Source organism: Oncorhynchus gorbuscha, unplaced genomic scaffold (assembly GCF_021184085.1).
Source record: "Oncorhynchus gorbuscha isolate QuinsamMale2020 ecotype Even-year unplaced genomic scaffold, OgorEven_v1.0 Un_scaffold_1460, whole genome shotgun sequence".
Taxonomy (NCBI): Eukaryota; Metazoa; Chordata; class Actinopteri; order Salmoniformes; family Salmonidae; genus Oncorhynchus; species Oncorhynchus gorbuscha.
Window position 1 is genome coordinate 77,501 of NW_025746235.1, and position 20,000 is coordinate 97,500.

Genomic DNA, 20,000 nt, shown 5'->3' on the forward strand with positions numbered 1-20,000 from the left:
TAGATAGAGATAGGTGTAGGTATATAGATAGAGATAGGTGTAGGTATATAGATAGATATAGATAGAGATAGGTGTAGGTATATAGATAGATATAGGTATAGATAGAGATAGGTGTAGGTATATAGATAGAGATAGGTGTAGGTATATAGATAGATAGAGATAGAGATAGGAGTAGGTATATAGATAGATATAGGTGTAGGTATATAGATAGATATAGATAGAGATAGGTGTAGGTATATAGATAGATAGAGATAGGAGTAGGTATATAGATAGATAGAGATAGAGATAGGAGTAGGTATATAGATAGAGATAGGTGTAGGTATATAGATAGATAGAGATAGAGATAGGATAGATAGGTATATAGTATAGATAGAGATAGGTGTAGGTATATAGATAGATATAGATAGAGATGGGTGTAGGTATATAGATAGATATAGATAGAGATAGGTGTAGGTATATAGATAGATATAGATAGAGATAGAGATAGGTATATAGATAGATAGAGATAGGTGTAGGTATATAGATAGATAGAGATAGGTGTAGGTATATAGATAGATAGAGATAGGTGTAGGTATATAGATAGATATAGATAGATATAGATAGAGATAGGTATAGATATATAGATATATAGATAGATATAGATAGAGATAGGTGTAGGTATATAGATAGATATAGATAGAGATAGGAGTAGGTATATAGATAGAGATAGGTGTAGGTATATAGATAGAGATATGTATAGATATATAGATAGGTATATAGATATATAGATATATAGATAGAGATAGGAGTAGGTATATAGATAGAGATAGGTGTAGGTATATAGATAGAGATAGGTATAGATATATAGATAGAGATAGGTGTAGGTATATAGATAGATATATAGATATATAGATAGAGATAGGTGTAGGTATATAGATAGATATAGATAGAGATAGGAGTAGGTATATAGATAGAGATAGGTGTAGGTATATAGATAGATATAGAGAGAGATAGATATAGAGATGGATAGATAGAGATAGGTATATAGATAGAGATAGGTGTAGGTATATAGATAGAGATAGGTATAGGTATATAGATAGGTATATAGATATATAGATAGAGATAGGTGTAGGTATATAGATAGATATAGATAGAGATAGGTATATAGATAGAGATAGGTGTAGGTATATAGATAGAGATAGGTATAGATATATAGATAGGTATATAGATATATAGATAGAGATAGGTGTAGGTATATAGATAGATAGAGATAGGTATATAGATAGAGATAGGTATAGATATATAGATAGGTATATAGATATATAGATAGAGATAGGTGTAGGTATATAGATAGATAGAGATAGGTATATAGATAGAGATAGGTGTAGGTATATAGATAGATATAGATATATAGATAGAGATAGGTGTAGGTATATAGATATATAGATATAGATAGGTGTAGGTATATAGATATATAGCTAGATAGAGATAGAGATAGGTGTAGGTATATAGATATATAGCTAGATATAGATAGAGATAGGTATAGATATATAGATAGGTATATAGATATATAGATATATAGATAGAGATAGGTGTAGGTATATAGATATATAGCTAGATATAGATAGAGATAGGTGTAGGTATATAGATAGATATAGAGAGAGATAGATATAGAGATGGATAGATATAGGTATAGATAGAGATAGATAGAGATAGGTGTAGGTATATAGATAGAGATAGATAGAGATAGGTGTAGGTATATAGATAGATATAGATAGAGATAGGTGTAGGTATATAGATAGAGATAGGTGTAGGTATATAGATAGATATAGATAGAGATAGGTGTAGGTATATAGATAGATATAGATAGAGATAGGTGTAGGTATATAGATAGATATAGATAGAGATAGGTGTAGGTATATAGATAGATATAGATAGAGATAGGTGTAGGTATATAGATAGATATAGATATATAGATAGAGATAGGTGTAGGTATATAGATATATAGCTAGATATAGATAGATAGAGATAGGTGTAGGTATATAGATAGATATAGATATATAGATAGAGATAGGTGTAGGTATATAGATAGATATAGATATATAGATAGAGATAGGTGTAGGTATATAGATATATAGCTAGATATAGATAGAGATAGGTGTAGGTATATAGATATATAGCTAGATATAGATAGAGATAGGTGTAGGTATATAGATAGATGGAGATAGGTGTAGGTATATAGATATATAGCTAGATATAGATAGAGATAGGTGTAGGTATATAGATAGAGATAGGTATAGGTATATAGATATATAGATATATAGATAGAGATAGGTGTAGGTATATAGATATATAGCTAGATATAGATAGAGATAGGTGTAGGTATATAGATATATAGATATATAGATAGAGATAGGTGTAGGTATATAGATAGATATATAGCTAGATAGAGATAGGAGTAGGTATATAGATAGATATAGAGAGAGATAGGAGTAGGTATATAGATAGAGATAGGTATAGATATATAGATAGGTAGATAGATATATAGCTAGATATAGATAGAGATAGGTGTAGGTATATAGATAGATATAGAGAGAGATAGGAGTAGGTATATAGATAGAGATAGGTATAGATATATAGATAGGTATATAGATATATAGATATATAGATAGAGATAGGTGTAGGTATATAGATAGATATAGATAGAGATAGGTGTAGGTATATAGATATATAGATAGATATAGATAGAGATAGGTGTAGGTATATAGATAGATATAGAGAGAGATAGATATAGAGATGGATAGATAGAGATAGGTATATAGATAGAGATAGGTATATAGATAGAGATAGGTGTAGGTATATAGATAGATAGAGATAGGTGTAGATATATAGATATAGATATATAGATAGCGATAGATAGATATATAGATAGAGATAGGTGTAGGTATATAGATATCTATGACCAGTTTTTCACTAATAATATTGATGTCACACACACACTCTCTCTGTGTAATTTATAACCCACCTCTCCCCTCCTGCTACAGCTGACAGCTCTGTCCAGACTAACACACCAGGGACCCTGTGTGTGTGTGTGTGTGTCCCTGGGCGTGTACTGTGACAGGTGTTGCTGTCTCTTTCCCTGCTCTCTGTCCCATGTGGTGTGTACTGACATGTGTTACACACTTTTCCGTGTGTGTGTGTGTGTGTGTGTGTGTGTGTGTGTGTGTGTGTGTGTGTGTGTGTGTGTGTGTGTGTGTGTGTGTGTGTGTGTGTGTGTGTGTGTGTGTGTGTGTGTGTGTGTGTGTGTGTGTGTGTGTGTTGCAGGAGGAGGCAGTACTTGTAAGGACCCGTCGAGGAAGAGACCGAGGGAGAGAGTGGAAGGAAAGGAGGAAGAAGAGATGGAGATACTGGCCTTCAGCCCAGAGAGAAGGTATGCTGGCCTTCAGCCCAGGGAGAAGGTATGATGGAGATGCTGGCCTTCAGCCCAGAGAGACGGTATGATGGAGATGCTGGCCTTCAGCCCAGAGAGAAGGTATGATGGAGATGCTGGCCTTCAGCCCAGAGAGAAGGTATGATGGAGATACTGGCCTTCAGCCCAGAGAGAAGGTATGCTGGCCTTCAGCCCAGGGAGATGGTATGATGGAGATGCTGGCCTTCAGCCCAGAGAGAAGGTATGATGGAGATACTGGCCTTCAGCCCAGAGAGAAGGTATGATGGAGATACTGGCCTTCAGCCCAGAGAGAAGGTATGATGGAGATACTGGCCTTCAGCCCAGAGAGACGGTATGATGGAGATGCTGGCCTTCAGCCCAGAGAGAAGGTATGATGGAGATGCTGGCCTTCAGCCCAGAGAGACGGTATGATGGAGATGCTGGCCTTCAGCCCAGAGAGAAGGTATGATGGAGATACTGGCTTTCAGCCCAGAGAGACGGTATGATGGAGATGCTGGCCTTCAGCCCAGAGAGAAGGTATGATGAAGATGCTGGCCTTCAGCCCAGAGAGAAGGTATGATGAAGATGCTGGCCTTCAGCCCAGAGAGAAGGTATGATGAAGATGCTGTCCTTCAGCCCAGAGAGAAGGTATGATGGAGATGCTGGCCTTCAGCCCAGAGAGAAGGTATGATGGAGATGCTGGCCTTCAGCCCAGAGAGAAGGTATGATGGAGATGCTGGCCTTCAGCCCAGAGAGAAGGTATGATGGAGATACTGGCCTTCAGCCCAGAGAGAAGGTATGATGGAGATGATGGCCTTCAGCCCAGAGAGAAGGTATGATGGAGATGCTGGTCTTCAGCCCAGAGAGAAGGTATGATGGAGATACTGGTCTTCAGCTCAGAGAGAAGGTAGAAGGAGATACTGGTCTTCAGCCCAGAGAGAAGGTAGAAGGAGATGCTGGTCTTCAGCCCAGAGAGAAGGAGAGCTGACCTTCAGCCCAGAGAGAAGGTATGATGGAGGAAGGAGATGCGGGCCTTCAGCCCAGAGAGAAGGAGATACTGGCCTTCAGCCCAGAGAGAAGGTAGAAGGAGAGCTGGTCTTCAACCCAGAGAGAAGCTAGAAGGAGATACTGGCCTTCAGCCCAGAGAGAAGGAGATACTGGACTTCAGCCCAGAGAGAAGGAGATACTGGACTTCAGCCCAGAGAGAAGGAGATATTGACCTTCAGCCCAGAGAGAAGGTATGATGGAGGAAGGAGAGCTGTCCTTCAGCCCAGAGAGAAGGTAGGAGATACTGGCCTTCAGCCCAGAGAGAAGGAGATACTGGCCTTCAGCCCAGAGAGAAGGAGATGCTGGCCTTCAGCCCAGAGAGAAGGAGATACTGGCCTTCAGCCCAGAGAGAAGGAGATACTGGCCTTCAGCCCAGAGAGAAGGAGATACTGGCCTTCAGCCCAGAGAGAAGGAGATACTGGCCTTCAGCCCAGAGAGAAGGAGATACTGGCCTTCAGCCCAGAGAGAAGGAGATACTGGCCTTCAGCCCAGAGAGAAGGAGATACTGACCTTCAGCCCAGAGAGAAGGAGATACTGGCCTTCAGCCCAGAGAGAAGGAGATACTGGCCTTCAGCCCAGAGAGAAGGAGATACTGGCCTTCAGCCCAGAGAGAAGGAGATACTGGCCTTCAGCCCAGAGAGAGGGAGATGCTGTCCTTCAGCTCAGAGAGAAGAGAGGAGATACTGGCCTTCAGCCCAGTGAGAAGGAGATGCTGGCCTTCAGCCCAGAGAGAAGGATATACTGGCCTTCAGCCCAGAGAGAAGGAGATGCTGGTCTTCAGCCCAGAGAGAATGAGATATTGACCTTCAGCCCAGAGAGAAGGTATGATGGAGGAAGGAGAGCTGTCCTTCAGCCCAGAGAGAAGGTAGGATATACTGGCCTTCAGCCCAGAGAGAAGGAGATGCTGGCCTTCAGCCCAGAGAGAAGGAGGTATTGGCCTTCAGCCCAGAGAGAAGGAGACATTGGCCTTCAGCCCAGAGAGAAGGAGACACTGGCCTTCAGCCCAGAGAGAAGGAGATACTGGCCTTCAGCCCAGAGAGAAGGAGATGCTGGCCTTCAGCCCAGAGAGAAGGAGATGCTGGCCTTCAGCCCAGAGAGAAGGAGATGCTGGCCTTCAGCCCAGAGAGAAGGAGATACTGGCCTTCAGCCCAGAGAGAAGGAGATACTGGCCTTCAGCCCAGAGAGAAGGAGATACTGGCCTTCAGCCCAGAGAGAAGGAGATACTGGCCTTCAGCCCAGAGAGAAGGAGATACTGACCTTCAGCCCAGAGAGAAGGAGATACTGGCCTTCAGCCCAGAGAGAAGGAGATACTGGCCTTCAGCCCAGAGAGAAGGAGATACTGGCCTTCAGCCCAGAGAGAAGGAGATACTGGCCTTCAGCCCAGAGAGAAGGAGATACTGGCCTTCAGCCCAGAGAGAAGGAGATGCTGTCCTTCAGCTCAGAGAGAAGAGAGGAGATACTGGCCTTCAGCCCAGTGAGAAGGAGATGCTGGCCTTCAGCCCAGAGAGAAGGATATACTGGCCTTCAGCCCAGAGAGAAGGAGATGCTGGTCTTCAGCCCAGAGAGAAGGAGACACTGGCCTTCAGCCCAGAGAGAAGGATATACTGGCCTTCAGCCCAGAGAGAAGGAGATGCTGGCCTTCAGCCCAGAGAGAAGGAGGTATTGGCCTTCAGCCCAGAGAGAAGGAGACATTGGCCTTCAGCCCAGAGAGAAGGAGATACTGGCCTTCAGCCCAGAGAGAAGGAGATACTGGCCTTCAGCCCAGAGAGAAGGAGATGCTGGTCTTCAGCCCAGAGAGAAGGAGACACTGGCCTTCAGCCCAGAGAGAAGGATATACTGGCCTTCAGCCCAGAGAGAAGGAGATGCTGGCCTTCAGCCCAGAGAGAAGGAGGTATTGGCCTTCAGCCCAGAGAGAAGGAGACATTGGCCTTCAGCCCAGAGAGAAGGAGATACTGGCCTTCAGCCCAGAGAGAAGGAGATACTGGCCTTCAGCCCAGAGAGAAGGAGACATTGGCCTTCAGCCCAGAGAGAAGGAGACATTGGCCTTCAGCCCAGAGAGAAGGAGATACTGGCCTTCAGCCCAGAGAGGAGATGCTGGCCTTCAGCCCAGAGAGAAGGAGATACTGGCCTTCAGCCCAGAGAGAAGGAGATACTGGCCTTCAGCCCAGAGAGAAGGAGATACTGACCTTCAGCCCAGAGAGAAGGAGATACTGGCCTTCAGCCCAGAGAGAAGGAGATACTGGCCTTCAGCCCAGAGAGAAGGAGATACTGGCCTTCAGCCCAGAGAGAAGGAGATACTGGCCTTCAGCCCAGAGAGAAGGAGATGCTGTCCTTCAGCTCAGAGAGAAGAGAGGAGATACTGGCCTTCAGCCCAGTGAGAAGGAGATGCTGGCCTTCAGCCCAGAGAGAAGGATATACTGGCCTTCAGCCCAGAGAGAAGGAGATGCTGGTCTTCAGCCCAGAGAGAAGGAGACACTGGCCTTCAGCCCAGAGAGAAGGATATACTGGCCTTCAGCCCAGAGAGAAGGAGATGCTGGCCTTCAGCCCAGAGAGAAGGAGGTATTGGCCTTCAGCCCAGAGAGAAGGAGACATTGGCCTTCAGCCCAGAGAGAAGGAGATACTGGCCTTCAGCCCAGAGAGAAGGAGATACTGTTCTTCAGCCCAGAGAGAAGGAGATGCTGGTCTTCAGCCCAGAGAGAAGGAGACATTGGCCTTCAGCCCAGAGAGAATGAGATATTGACCTTCAGCCCAGAGAGAAGGTATGATGGAGGAAGGAGAGCTGTCCTTCAGCCCAGAGAGAAGGTAGGAGATACTGGCCTTCAGCCCAGAGAGAAGGAGATACTGGCCTTCAGCCCAGAGAGAAGTAGGTATTGGCCTTCAGCCCAGAGAGAAGGAGATATTGGCCTTCAGCCCAGAGAGAAGGTATGATGGAGGAAGGAGAGCTGGCCTTCAGCCCAGAGAGAAGGTAGAAGGAGATGCTGGCCTTCAGCCCAGAGAGAAGGAGATACTGGTCTTCAGCCCAGAGAGAAGGAGATGCTGGCCTTCAGCCCAGAGAGAAGGAGATACTGGCCTTCAGCCCAGAGAGAAGGAGACACTGGCCTTCAGCCCAGAGAGAAGGAGATGCTGGCCTTCAGCCCAGAGAGAAGGAGATACTGGCCTTCAGCCCAGAGAGAAGGAGACATTGGCCTTCAGCCCAGAGAGAAGGAGACATTGGCCTTCAGCCCAGAGAGAAGGAGATGCTGGCCTTCAGCCCAGAGAGAAGGAGACACTGACCTTCAGCCCAGAGAGAAGGAGACACTGACCTTCAGCCCAGAGAGAAGGAGATGCTGGCCTTCAGCCCAGAGAGAAGGAGATGCTGGCCTTCAGCCCAGAGAGAAGGAGATGCTGGCCTTCAGCCCAGAGAGAAGGAGATGCTGGCCTTCAGCCCAGAGAGAAGGAGACATTGGCCTTCAGCCCAGAAGGTTACTGATGATGACTTGATGAAGATGGACAACACAAAGTATCCATTCTATCCCGAGGTTCTTTCTGTGGTAGAGTCAGAAGTCAGGGTTAACCGAGCAGTGTGTTAGGAATTAGAGAGGCTTGACAGGTGATGTTTTCGGGAGGACGCTTGACTCTCGAACTTCGACCTCTCCCGAGTCCGTTGGGGGGAGTTGCAGCGATCAGACAAGATCGTAACATCCCAATTGGATATCAGGAAGTTGGGTGAGAATGTTTTTTTTTTTAAACCCACTGATCTTGAGATCATTGTCCCCTCCCTCTTTCCGTCCGTCTGTCTCTTAGGTCCCGGTCGTTAGACCTGGCGGGGGCGTCTCGGGGGGACAGCAGCCAGAAGAGAAGAGGGGGGAAGGTTTTCGGCAGTCTGGAGAGAGGCCTGGATAAAGTCATCACCTTGCTCACACCCAGCAAGAGACGAGGGCTGCGGGACAGACCACGCAGGATCAAGGTACCTATATATAGACACCCCCTACAGGGTCATATAGACACCCCCTATAGGATACAGGTATATATATAGACACCCCCTACAGGGTCAAGATATATATATATATAGACACCCCCCTACAGGATCAAGATATATATATATATAGACACCCCCTACAGGATCAAGATATATATATATATAGACACCCCCTACAGGATCAAGGTACCTATATATAGACACCCCCCTACAGGATCAAGATATATATATATATAGACACCCCCTATAGGATCAATATATATATATATATAGACACCCCCTACAGGATCAAGATATATATATATATAGACACCCCCTACATCAAGATATATATATATATAGACACCCCCTACAGGATCAAGATATATATATATATAGACACCCCTACAGGATCAAGATATATATATATATAGACACCCCCTACAGGATCAAGATATATATATATATAGACACCCCCTACAGGATCAAGGTATATATATATATAGACACCCCCTACAGGATCTAGGTATATATATATAGACACCCCCTATAGGATCAAGATATATATATATATAGACACCCCCTACAGGATCAAGATATATATATATATAGACACCCCCTACAGGATCAAGGTATATATATATAGACACCCCCTACAGGATCAAGGTACATATATATATATAGACACCCCCTACAGGATCAAGGTATATATATATATATATATATATATATAGACAGTGTCAAGGTACCTATATATAGACACCCCCTATAGCATCAAGGTATATATATATAGACACCCCCTATAGGATCAAGGTAAAATATATAGACACCCCCTACAGGATCAAGGTATATATATATATAGACACCCCTACAGGATCTAGGTATATATATATAGACACCCCCTATAGGATACAGGTACCTATATATAGACACCCCCTACAGGATCAAGATATATATATATATAGACACCCCCTACAGGATCAAGGTATATATATATAGACACCCCCTACAGGATCAAGGTATATATATATAGACACCCCCCTACAGGATCAAGATATATATATATAGATACCCCCTACAGGATCAAGGTATATATATACATATATAGACACCCCCTACAGGATCAAGGTATATATATACATATATAGACACCCCCTACAGGATCTAGGTATATATATATAGACACCCCTACAGGATCAAGGTGTATATATATATATATATATGACACCCCTACAGGATCAAGGTAAAATATATAGACACCCCCTACAGGATCTAGGTATATATATATATATATATATATATATATATATGACACCCCCTACAGGATCAAGGTAAAATATATAGACACCCCCTACAGGATCAAGGTATATATATATATATATAGACACCCCTATAGGATCAAGGTATATATATATATATATAGACACCCCCTATAGGATCAAGGTATATATATATATAGACACCCCCTACAGGATCAAGGTATATATATATATAGACACCCCCTACAGGATCAAGGTATATATATATATAGACACCCCCTACAGGATCAAGGTACATATATATATAGACAGTGTCAAGGTACCTATATATAGACACCCCCCTATAGCATCAAGGTATATATATATAGACACCCCCCTATAGGATCAAGGTAAAATATATAGACACCCCCTACAGGATCAAGGTATATATATAGACACCCCCTACAGGATCAAGGTATATATATATATAGACAGCCCCCTACAGGATCAAATTGTATATATATATATAGACACCCCCTACAGGATCAAGGTATATATATATATATAGACACCCCCTACAGGATCAAGGTATATATATATATATAGACACCCCCTACAGGATCAAGGTACATATATATATATAGACACCCCCTACAGGATCAAGGTATATATATATATATATATATAGACAGTGTCAAGGTACCTATATATAGACACCCCCTACAGGATCAAGCTATATATATATATATAGACACCCCCTACAGTATCAAGGTATATATATATATAGACACCCCCTACAGGATCAAGGTATATATATATATATATATAGACACCCCCTACAGGATCAAGGTATATATATATATAGACACCCCCTACAGGATCAAGGTACATATATATAGACATCCCCTATAGGATACAGGTATATATATATAGACACCCCCCTACAGGATCAAGGTATATATATAGACACCCCCTACAGGATCAAGGTATATATATATATAGACACCCCCTACAGGATCAAGGTATATATATATATATATATAGACACCCCCTACAGGATCAAGGTACATATATATATATAGACACCTCCCTACAGGATCAAGGTATATATATATATATAGACACCCCCTACAGGATCAAGGTATATATATATATATATATATATATATATAGACAGTGTCAAGGTACCTATATATAGACACCCCCTACAGGATCAAGCTATATATATATCTATATAGACACCCCCTACAGGATCAAGGTATATATATATATAGACACCCCCTACAGGATCAAGGTATATATATATAGACACCCCTACAGGATCAAGGTATATATATATAGACACCCCCTATAGGATACAGGTACATATATATAGACACCCCCTACAGGGTCATATAGACACCCCCCTACAGGGTCATATAGACACCCCCTATAGGATACAGGTTCCTATATATAGACACCCCCTACAGGATCAAGGTACATATATATATATAGACACCTCCCTACAGGATCAAGGTATATATATATATATAGACACCCCCCTACAGGATCAAGGTATATATATATATAGACAGTGTCAAGGTACCTATATATAGACACCCCCTACAGGATCAAGCTATATATATATCTATATAGACACCCCCTACAGGATCAAGGTATATATATATATATAGACACCCCCTACAGGATCAAGGTATATATATATAGACACCCCCTACAGGATCAAGGTATATATATATAGACACCCCCTATAGGATACAGGTACATATATATATAGACACCCCTACAGGGTCATATAGACACCCCCCTATAGGATACAGGTTCCTATATATAGACACCCCCTATAGGATCAAGGTACATATATATATAGTCACCCCCCTACAGGATCAAGGTATATATATATATATATATATATATAGACACCCCCTACAGGATCAAGGTATATATATATATATATAGACACCCCCCTACAGGATCAAGGTATATATATATATAGACACCCCCTATAGGATACAGGTACCTATATATAGACACCCCTATAGGATACAGGTACCTATATATAGACACCCCCTACAGGGTCAAGATATATATATATATATATAGACACCCCCTATAGGTTCAAGATATATATATATATATATATAGACACCCCCTATAGGTTCAAGATATATATATATATATATAGACACCCCCTATAGGATACAGGTACCTATATATAGACACCCCCTACAGGGTCAAGATATATATATATATATATAGACACCCCCTACAGGGTCAAGATATATATATATATATATAGACACCCCCTATAGGTTCAAGATATATATATATATATATAGACACCCCCTATAGGTTCAAGATATATATATATATATATAGACACCCCTATAGGTTCAAGATATATATATATATATATAGACACCCCCTATAGGATACAGGTACCTATATATAGACACCCCTACAGGGTCAAGATATATATATATATATATAGACACCCCTACAGGGTCAAGATATATATATATATATATAGACACCCCCTATAGGATCAAGATATATATATATATAGACACCCCCTATAGGATCAAGATATATATATATATAGACACCCCCTATAGGATCAAGGTATATATATATATAGACACCCCCCTACAGGATCAAGGTATATATATATATATATAGACACCCCCTATAGGATACAGGTACCTATATATAGACACCCCTATAGGATCAAGATATATATATATATATATAGACACCCCCTACAGGATCAATATATATATATATATATATAGACACCCCCTATAGGATCAAGATATATATATATATAGACACCCCTATAGGATCAAGATATATATATATATAGACACCCCCTATAGGATCAAGGTATATATATATATAGACACCCCCTACAGGATACAGGTACCTATATATAGACACCCCCTATAGGATCAAGGTACATATATATAGACACCCCCTACAGGATACAGGTACCTATATATAGACACCCCCTACAGGATCAAGGTACATATATATATATATAGACACCCCCTATAGGATCAATATATATATATATATAGACACCCCTATAGGATCAATATATATATATATATAGACACCCCCTATAGGATCAATATATATATATATATATAGACACCCCTACAGGATACAGGTACCTATATATAGACACCCCTACAGGATCAAGGTATATATATATATATATAGACACCCCCTATAGGATCAATATATATATATATATAGACACCCCCTATAGGATCATATATATATATATATATAGACACCCCCTATAGGATCAATATATATATATATATAGACACCCCCTATAGGATCAATATATATATATATATAGACACCCCCTACAGGATACAGGTACCTATATATAGACACCCCCCTACAGGATCAATATATATATATATATAGACACCCCCTATAGGATCAAGGAACAATCACTCAGTCTTACATGAAACTCCTCTCCCTCTCCCTCTCCCCTCCTCTCCCTCTCCCCTCCTCTCCCTCTCCCTCTCCTCAGGCCCAGTATAATGTAACGTTGACCAGTCAGACCAACCCAGACCAGGTGTTGAACCAGATCCTCTCCATTCTACCGGAGAAACACGTCGACTTCGCACAGAAAGGGTGAGGCCCCGCACACAATTTTTAGGCACTGATCTGAGACAGTGGAGAAGGAATGCCAGCCAGGCCCCTCCCTCAGGAAGCCAGGCCCCTCCCTCAGGAAGCCAGGCCCCTCCCTCAGGAAGCCAGGCCCCTCCCTCAGGAAGCCAGGCCCCTCCCTCAGGAAGCCAGGCCCCTCTCTCCCTCTTTCTCTCCCTCCATCTTTCTCTCCCTCCTCATCTTCTCAGTCTCTCCATCTTTCTCTCCCTCCTCATCTTCTCAGTCTCTCCATCTTTCTCTCCCTCCTCATCTTCTCAGTCTCTCCATCTTTCTCTCCCTCCTCATCTTCTCAGTCTCTCCATCTTTCTCTCCCTCCTCATCTTCTCAGTCTCTCCATCTTTCTCGCCCAGCTTTTCTCCTGTCTCTCCATCTTTCTCCCTAATCTCCATCTTTCTCCCTCATCTTCTCAGTCTCTCCATCTTTCTCCCTCATCTCCTCAGTCTCTCCATCTTTCTCCCTCATCTCCATCTTTCTCCCTCATCTCCTCAGTCTCTCCCTCATCTCCTCAGTCTCTCCATCTTTCTCCCTCATCTCCTCAGTCTCTCCATCTTTCTCCCTCATCTCCTCAGTCTCTCCATCTTTCTCCCTCATCTCCTCAGTCTCTCCATCTTTCTCCCTCATCTCCTCAGTCTCTCCATCTTTCTCCCTCATCTTCTCAGTCTCTCCATCTTTCTCCCTCATCTTCTCAGTCTCTCCATCTTTCTCCCTCATCTTCAGTCTCTCCATCTTTCTCCCTCATCTTCAGTCACTCCATCTTTCTCCCCCTCATCTTCTCAGTCTCTCCATCTTTCTCCCCCAGCTTTTCTCCTCAGTCTCTCCATCTTTCTCCCTCAAGAATGTTCCCGGTAAACAGACTGTCCTCTCCTCCCCATCTACAGACTACAGATAGAGGGATGTTCCCAGTAAACAGACTGTCCTCTCCTCCCCAGCTACAGACTACAGATAGAGGGATGTTCCCAGTAACCAGACTGTCCTCTCCTCCCCAGCTACAGACTACAGATAGAGGGATGTTCCCAGTAAACAGACTACAGATAGAGGGATGTTCCCAGTAACCAGACTGTCCTCTCCTCCCAGCTACAGACTACAGATAGAGGGATGTTCCCAGTAAACAGACTACAGATAGAGGGATGTTCCCAGTAAACAGACTACAGATAGAGGGATGTTCCCAGTAACCAGACTGTCCTCTCCTCCCCAGCTACAGACTACAGATAGAGGGATGTTCCCAGTAAACAGACTACAGATAGAGGGATGTTCCCAGTAACCAGACTGTCCTCTCCTCCCCAGCTACAGACTACAGATAGAGGGATGTTCCCAGTAAACAGACTACAGATAGGGGATGTTCCCAGTAAACAGACTACAGATGTTCCCAGTAACCAGACTGTCCTCTCCTCCCCAGCTACAGACTACAGATAGAGGGATGTTCCCAGTAACCAGACTACAGATAGAGGGATGTTCCCAGTAAACAGACTACAGATAGAGGGATGTTCCCAGTAAACAGACTACAGATAGAGGGATGTTCCCAGTAAACAGACTGTCCTCTCCTCCCAGCTACAGACTACAGATAGAGGGATGTTCCCAGTAACCAGACTGTCCTCTCCTCCCCAGCTACAGACTACAGATAGAGGGATGTTCCCAGTAAACAGACTACAGATAGAGGGATGTTCCCAGTAAACAGACTGTCCTCTCCTCCCAGCTACAGACTACAGATAGAGGGATGTTCCCAGTAAACAGACTACAGATAGAGGGATGTTCCCAGTAAACAGACTACAGATAGAGGGATGTTCCCAGTAAACAGACTACAGATAGAGGGATGTTCCCAGTAACCAGACTGTCCTCTCCTCCCCAGCTACAGACTACAGATAGAGGGATGTTCCCAGTAAACAGACTACAGATAGAGGGATGTTCCCAGTAACCAGACTGTCCTCTCCTCCCCAGCTACAGACTACAGATAGAGGGATGTTCCCAGTAAACAGACTACAGATAGAGGGATGTTCCCAGTAAACAGACTACAGATAGAGGGATGTTCCCAGTAAACAGACTACAGATAGAGGGATGTTCCCAGTAAACAGACTACAGATAGAGGGATGTTCCCAGTAAACAGACTGTCCTCTCCTCCCCAGCTACAGACTACAGATAGAGGGATGTTCCCAGTAAACAGACTACAGATAGAGGGATGTTCCCAGTAAACAGACTGTCCTCTCCTCCCCAGCTACAGACTACAGATAGAGGGATGTTCCCAGTAACCAGACTGTCCTCTCCTCCCCAGCTACAGACTACAGATAGAGGGATGTTCCCAGTAAACAGACTACAGATAGAGGGATGTTCCCAGTAAACAGACTGTCCTCTCCTCCCCAGCTATACTCTGAAGTGTCGCACCCAGTCAGACTTTGGGAAGGTGACCATGGCGTTTGAGCTGGAGGTGTGTCTGCTGCACAGACCTGAGGTACATATTGATTACTACTGATCGGGTTATTGATTACTACTGATCGGGTTATTGATTACTACTGATCGGGTTATTGATTACTACTGATCGGGTTATTGATGGTTACTGGGGTACATATTGATTACTACTGATCGGGTTATTGATGGTTACTGGGGTACATATTGATTACTACTGATCGGGTTATTGATGGTTACTGAGGTACATATTGATTACTACTGATCGGGTTATTGATGGTTACTGAGGTACATATTGATTACTACTGATCGGGTTATTGATGGTTACTGGGTACATATTGATTACTACTGATCGGGTTATTGATGGTTACTGAGGTACATATTGATTACTACTGATCGGGTTATTGATGGTTACTGAGGTACATATTGATTACTACTGATCGGGTTATTGATGGTTACTGGGTACATATTGATTACTACTGATCGGGTTATTGATGGTTACTGAGGTACATATTGATTACTACTGATCGGGTTATTGATGGTTACTGAGGTACATATTGATTACTACTGATCGGGTCATTGATGGTTACTGAGGTACATATTGATTACTACTGATCGGGTTATTGATGGTTAGTGACCAGCCTCTTGCTGCCACAGTGGACCACCCTATTGATTAGTGATGTGTGTTGTAGGTTATTGATTACTGACACCCAGTAGGATCACGTTATTGATTACTGACACCCAGTAGGGATCACGTTATTGATTACTGACACCCAGTAGGGATCACGTTATTGATTACTGACACCCAGTAGGGATCACGTTATTGATTACTGACACCCAGTAGGGATCACGTTATTGATTACTGACACCCAGTAGGGATCACATTATTGATTACTGACACCCAGTAGGGATCACGTTATTGATTACTGACACCCAGTAGGGATCACGTTATTGATTACTGACACCCAGTAGGGATCACGTTATTGATTACTGACACCCAGTAGGATCACGTTATTGATTACTGACACCCAGTAGGGATCACGTTATTGATTACTGACACCCAGTAGGGATCACGTTATTGATTACTGACACCCAGTAGGGATCACGTTATTGATTACTGACACCCAGTAGGGATCACGTTATTGATGGATGATGCGTGTGTGTTGTAGGTGGTGTGTGTGAGGAGATGTATTGATCACGTTATTGATTACTGACGCTGTGTGTTGTAGGTGGTGTGTGTGAGGAGACAGCGGCTGAAGGGAGACTCCTGGGTTTACAAACACCTGGTGGAGGACATTCTCTCTACGTCCAGCATCTAGACGTCACTACTTCCTGTCAATGATGTCACATCCTGTCCACGTTCCAGCACCTAAAGCCAGTGTCTTAACTAATTCCATGTAGGGCAGAGTGTCTGCAGGTTCACTCCCCCTCACCTGGTTGTCTAGGGCCTCCCCTCACCTGGTTGTCTAGGACCTCCCCTCACCTGGTTGTCTAGGACCTCCCCCTCACCTGGTTGTCTAGGACCTCCCCCTCACCTGGTTGTCTAGGACCTCCCCCTCACCTGGTTGTCTAGGACCTCCCCCTCACCTGGTTGTCTAGGACCTCCCCCTCACCTGGTTGTCTAGGACCTCCCCCTCACCTGGTTGTCTAGGACCTCCTCGTTGTCTCGGACCTCCCCTCACCTGGTTGTCTCGGACCTCCCCTCACCTGGTTGTCTCGGACCTCCCCTCACCTGGTTGTCTAGGACCTCCTCCTCATTGTCTCGGACCTCCCCTCACCTGGTTGCAGGAAGGAGTTTTTGTAAGTCGCTCTGGATAAGAGCGTCTGCTAAATGTAAATGTGTCGCGTTTTATTCCCTCCTCCCCCACTGATTCAGTAGCAGGAAGGAGTTTTGAGGTGTTACGATATCATAGAGCCTTTTAGCGTCACAGAATACCAGTTTACTGATAGCATGAATACAACGTTTGTTAGTTTGTACATATACCAGTAACAGGATCCATATTTACTTGTTTCTCCATCATGTCTTTTACGTTTGTAGGAGAGGTTGTTGTTTTAACTCTATTTTTTTGTCAGATGATCTGTCTGTGTGAGATTTATTGTTAATAATTGTAAAGGATCAAAATAAATGGAGTTTGTAGAGAGTTTGTGTTGATGTTGACTTTTCCCAGAGAAACCAGATAGATAGATACTAGATAGGACTCGCTGGGTAGATATATATATTACACTAAACCCCTCCTGGAGGTTTGTAGAGAGTTTGTGTTGATGTTGACTTTTCCCAGAGAAACCAGATAGATAGATACTAGATAGGACTCGCTGGGTAGATATATATTACACTAGATAGGACTCACTGGGTAGAGATATATTACACTAGATAGGACTCACTGGGTAGATATATATTACACTAGATGGGACTCACTGTGTAGATATATATTACACTAGATAGGACTCACTGTGTAGATATATATTACACTAGATGGGACTCACTGTGTAGATATATATTACACTAGATGGGACTCACTGTGTAGATATATATTACACTAAACCCCTCCTGGAGGTTCCAGCTCTGAAATGGACTGGGTAGATATATATTAAACTAGATGGGACTCACTGTGTAGATATATATTAAACTAGATGGGACTCACTGTAGATATATATAACACTAGATGGGACTCACTGTGTAGATATATATTACACTAGATGGGACTCACTGGGTAGATATATATTACACTAGATGGGACTCACTGGGTAGATATATATTACACTAAACCCCTCCTGGAGGTTCCAGCTCTGAAATGGACTGGGTAGATATATATTAAACTAGATGGGACTCACTGTGTAGATATATATTAAACTAGATGGGACTCACTGTGTAGAAATATATTAAACTAGATGGGACTCACTGTGTAGATATATATATAACACTAGATGGGACTCACTGTGTAAAACATTAAACTAGATGGGACTCACTGTGTAGATATATATTAAACTAGATGGGACTCACTGTGTAGAAATATATTAAACTAGATGAGACTCACTGTGTAGATATATATATAACACTAGATGGGACTCACTGTGTAAAACATTAAACTAGATGGGACTCACTGTGTAGATATATATATAACACTAGATGGGACTCACTGTGTAGAAATATATTAAACTAGATGGGACTCACTGTGTAGAAATATATTAAACTAGATGGGACTCACTGTGTAGAAATATATTAAACTAGATGGGACTCACTGTGTAGAAATATATTAAACTAGATGGGACTCACTGTGTAGAAATATATTAAACTAGATGGGACTCACTGTGTAGAAATATATTAAACTAGATGGGACTCACTGTAGAAATATATTAAACTAGATGGGACTCACTGTGTAGAAATATATTAAACTAGATGGGACTCACTGTGTAGATATATATATAACACTAGATGGGACTCACTGTGTAAAACATTAAACTAGATGGGACTCACTGTGTAGATATATATTAAACTAGATGGGACTCACTGTGTAGAAATATATTAAACTAGATGAGACTCACTGTGTAGATATATATTAAACTAGATGGGACTCACTGTGTAGATATATATTAAACTAGATGGGACTCACTGTGTAGATGTATATTAAACTAGATGGGACTCACTGTGTAGATATATATTAAACTAGATGGGACTCACTGTGTAGATATATATTACACTAGATGGGACTCACTGTGTAGATATATATTAAACTAGATGGGACTCACTGTGTAGATATATATTAAACTAGATGGGACTCACTGTGTAAAACATTAAACTAGATGGGACTCACTGTGTAGATATATATTAAACTAAATGGGACTCACTGTGTAGATATATATTAAACTAGATGGGACTCACTGGGTAGATATATATTACACTAGATGGGACTCACTGTGTAGATATATATTAAACTAGATGGGACTCACTGTGTAGATATATATTAAACTAGATGGGACTCACTGTGTAGATATATATTACACTAGATGGGACTCACTGTGTAGATATATATTAAACTAGATGGGACTCACTGTGTAGCAATATATTACTCTAGATGGGACTCACTGTGTAGAAATATATTCCACTAGATGGGACTCACTGGGTAGAAATATATTCCACTAGATGGGACTCACTGTGTAGAAATATATTCCACTAGATGGGACTCACCGTGTAGATATATATTACACTAGATGGGTCTCACTATGTAGATATATATTACACTAGATGGGTCTCACTGTGTAAAACATTAAACTAGATGGGACTCAC

At 42.2% G+C, this 20,000-nt stretch overlaps 1 protein-coding gene across 3 annotated transcripts in view; it reads left to right on the top strand.

The window, feature by feature from the left end:
- The window catches only part of LOC124022868 (maternal embryonic leucine zipper kinase-like), a 38,929-nt gene extending 21,741 nt beyond the window's left edge, over positions 1 to 17,188 (top strand). For all 3 annotated transcript variants that reach the window (XM_046337554.1, XM_046337555.1, XM_046337556.1), the window contains 5 exons: positions 3,304 to 3,409; positions 8,240 to 8,402; positions 13,179 to 13,282; positions 15,674 to 15,761; positions 16,945 to 17,188. In XM_046337554.1, coding sequence (XP_046193510.1) covers positions 3,304 to 3,409; positions 8,240 to 8,402; positions 13,179 to 13,282; positions 15,674 to 15,761; positions 16,945 to 17,034 — 551 coding nt within the window. In that variant the 3' untranslated portion in view covers positions 17,035 to 17,188. The remainder of the gene's footprint in view (positions 1 to 3,303; positions 3,410 to 8,239; positions 8,403 to 13,178; positions 13,283 to 15,673; positions 15,762 to 16,944) is intronic.
- The last annotated feature ends 2,812 nt before the right edge of the window (positions 17,189 to 20,000 follow it).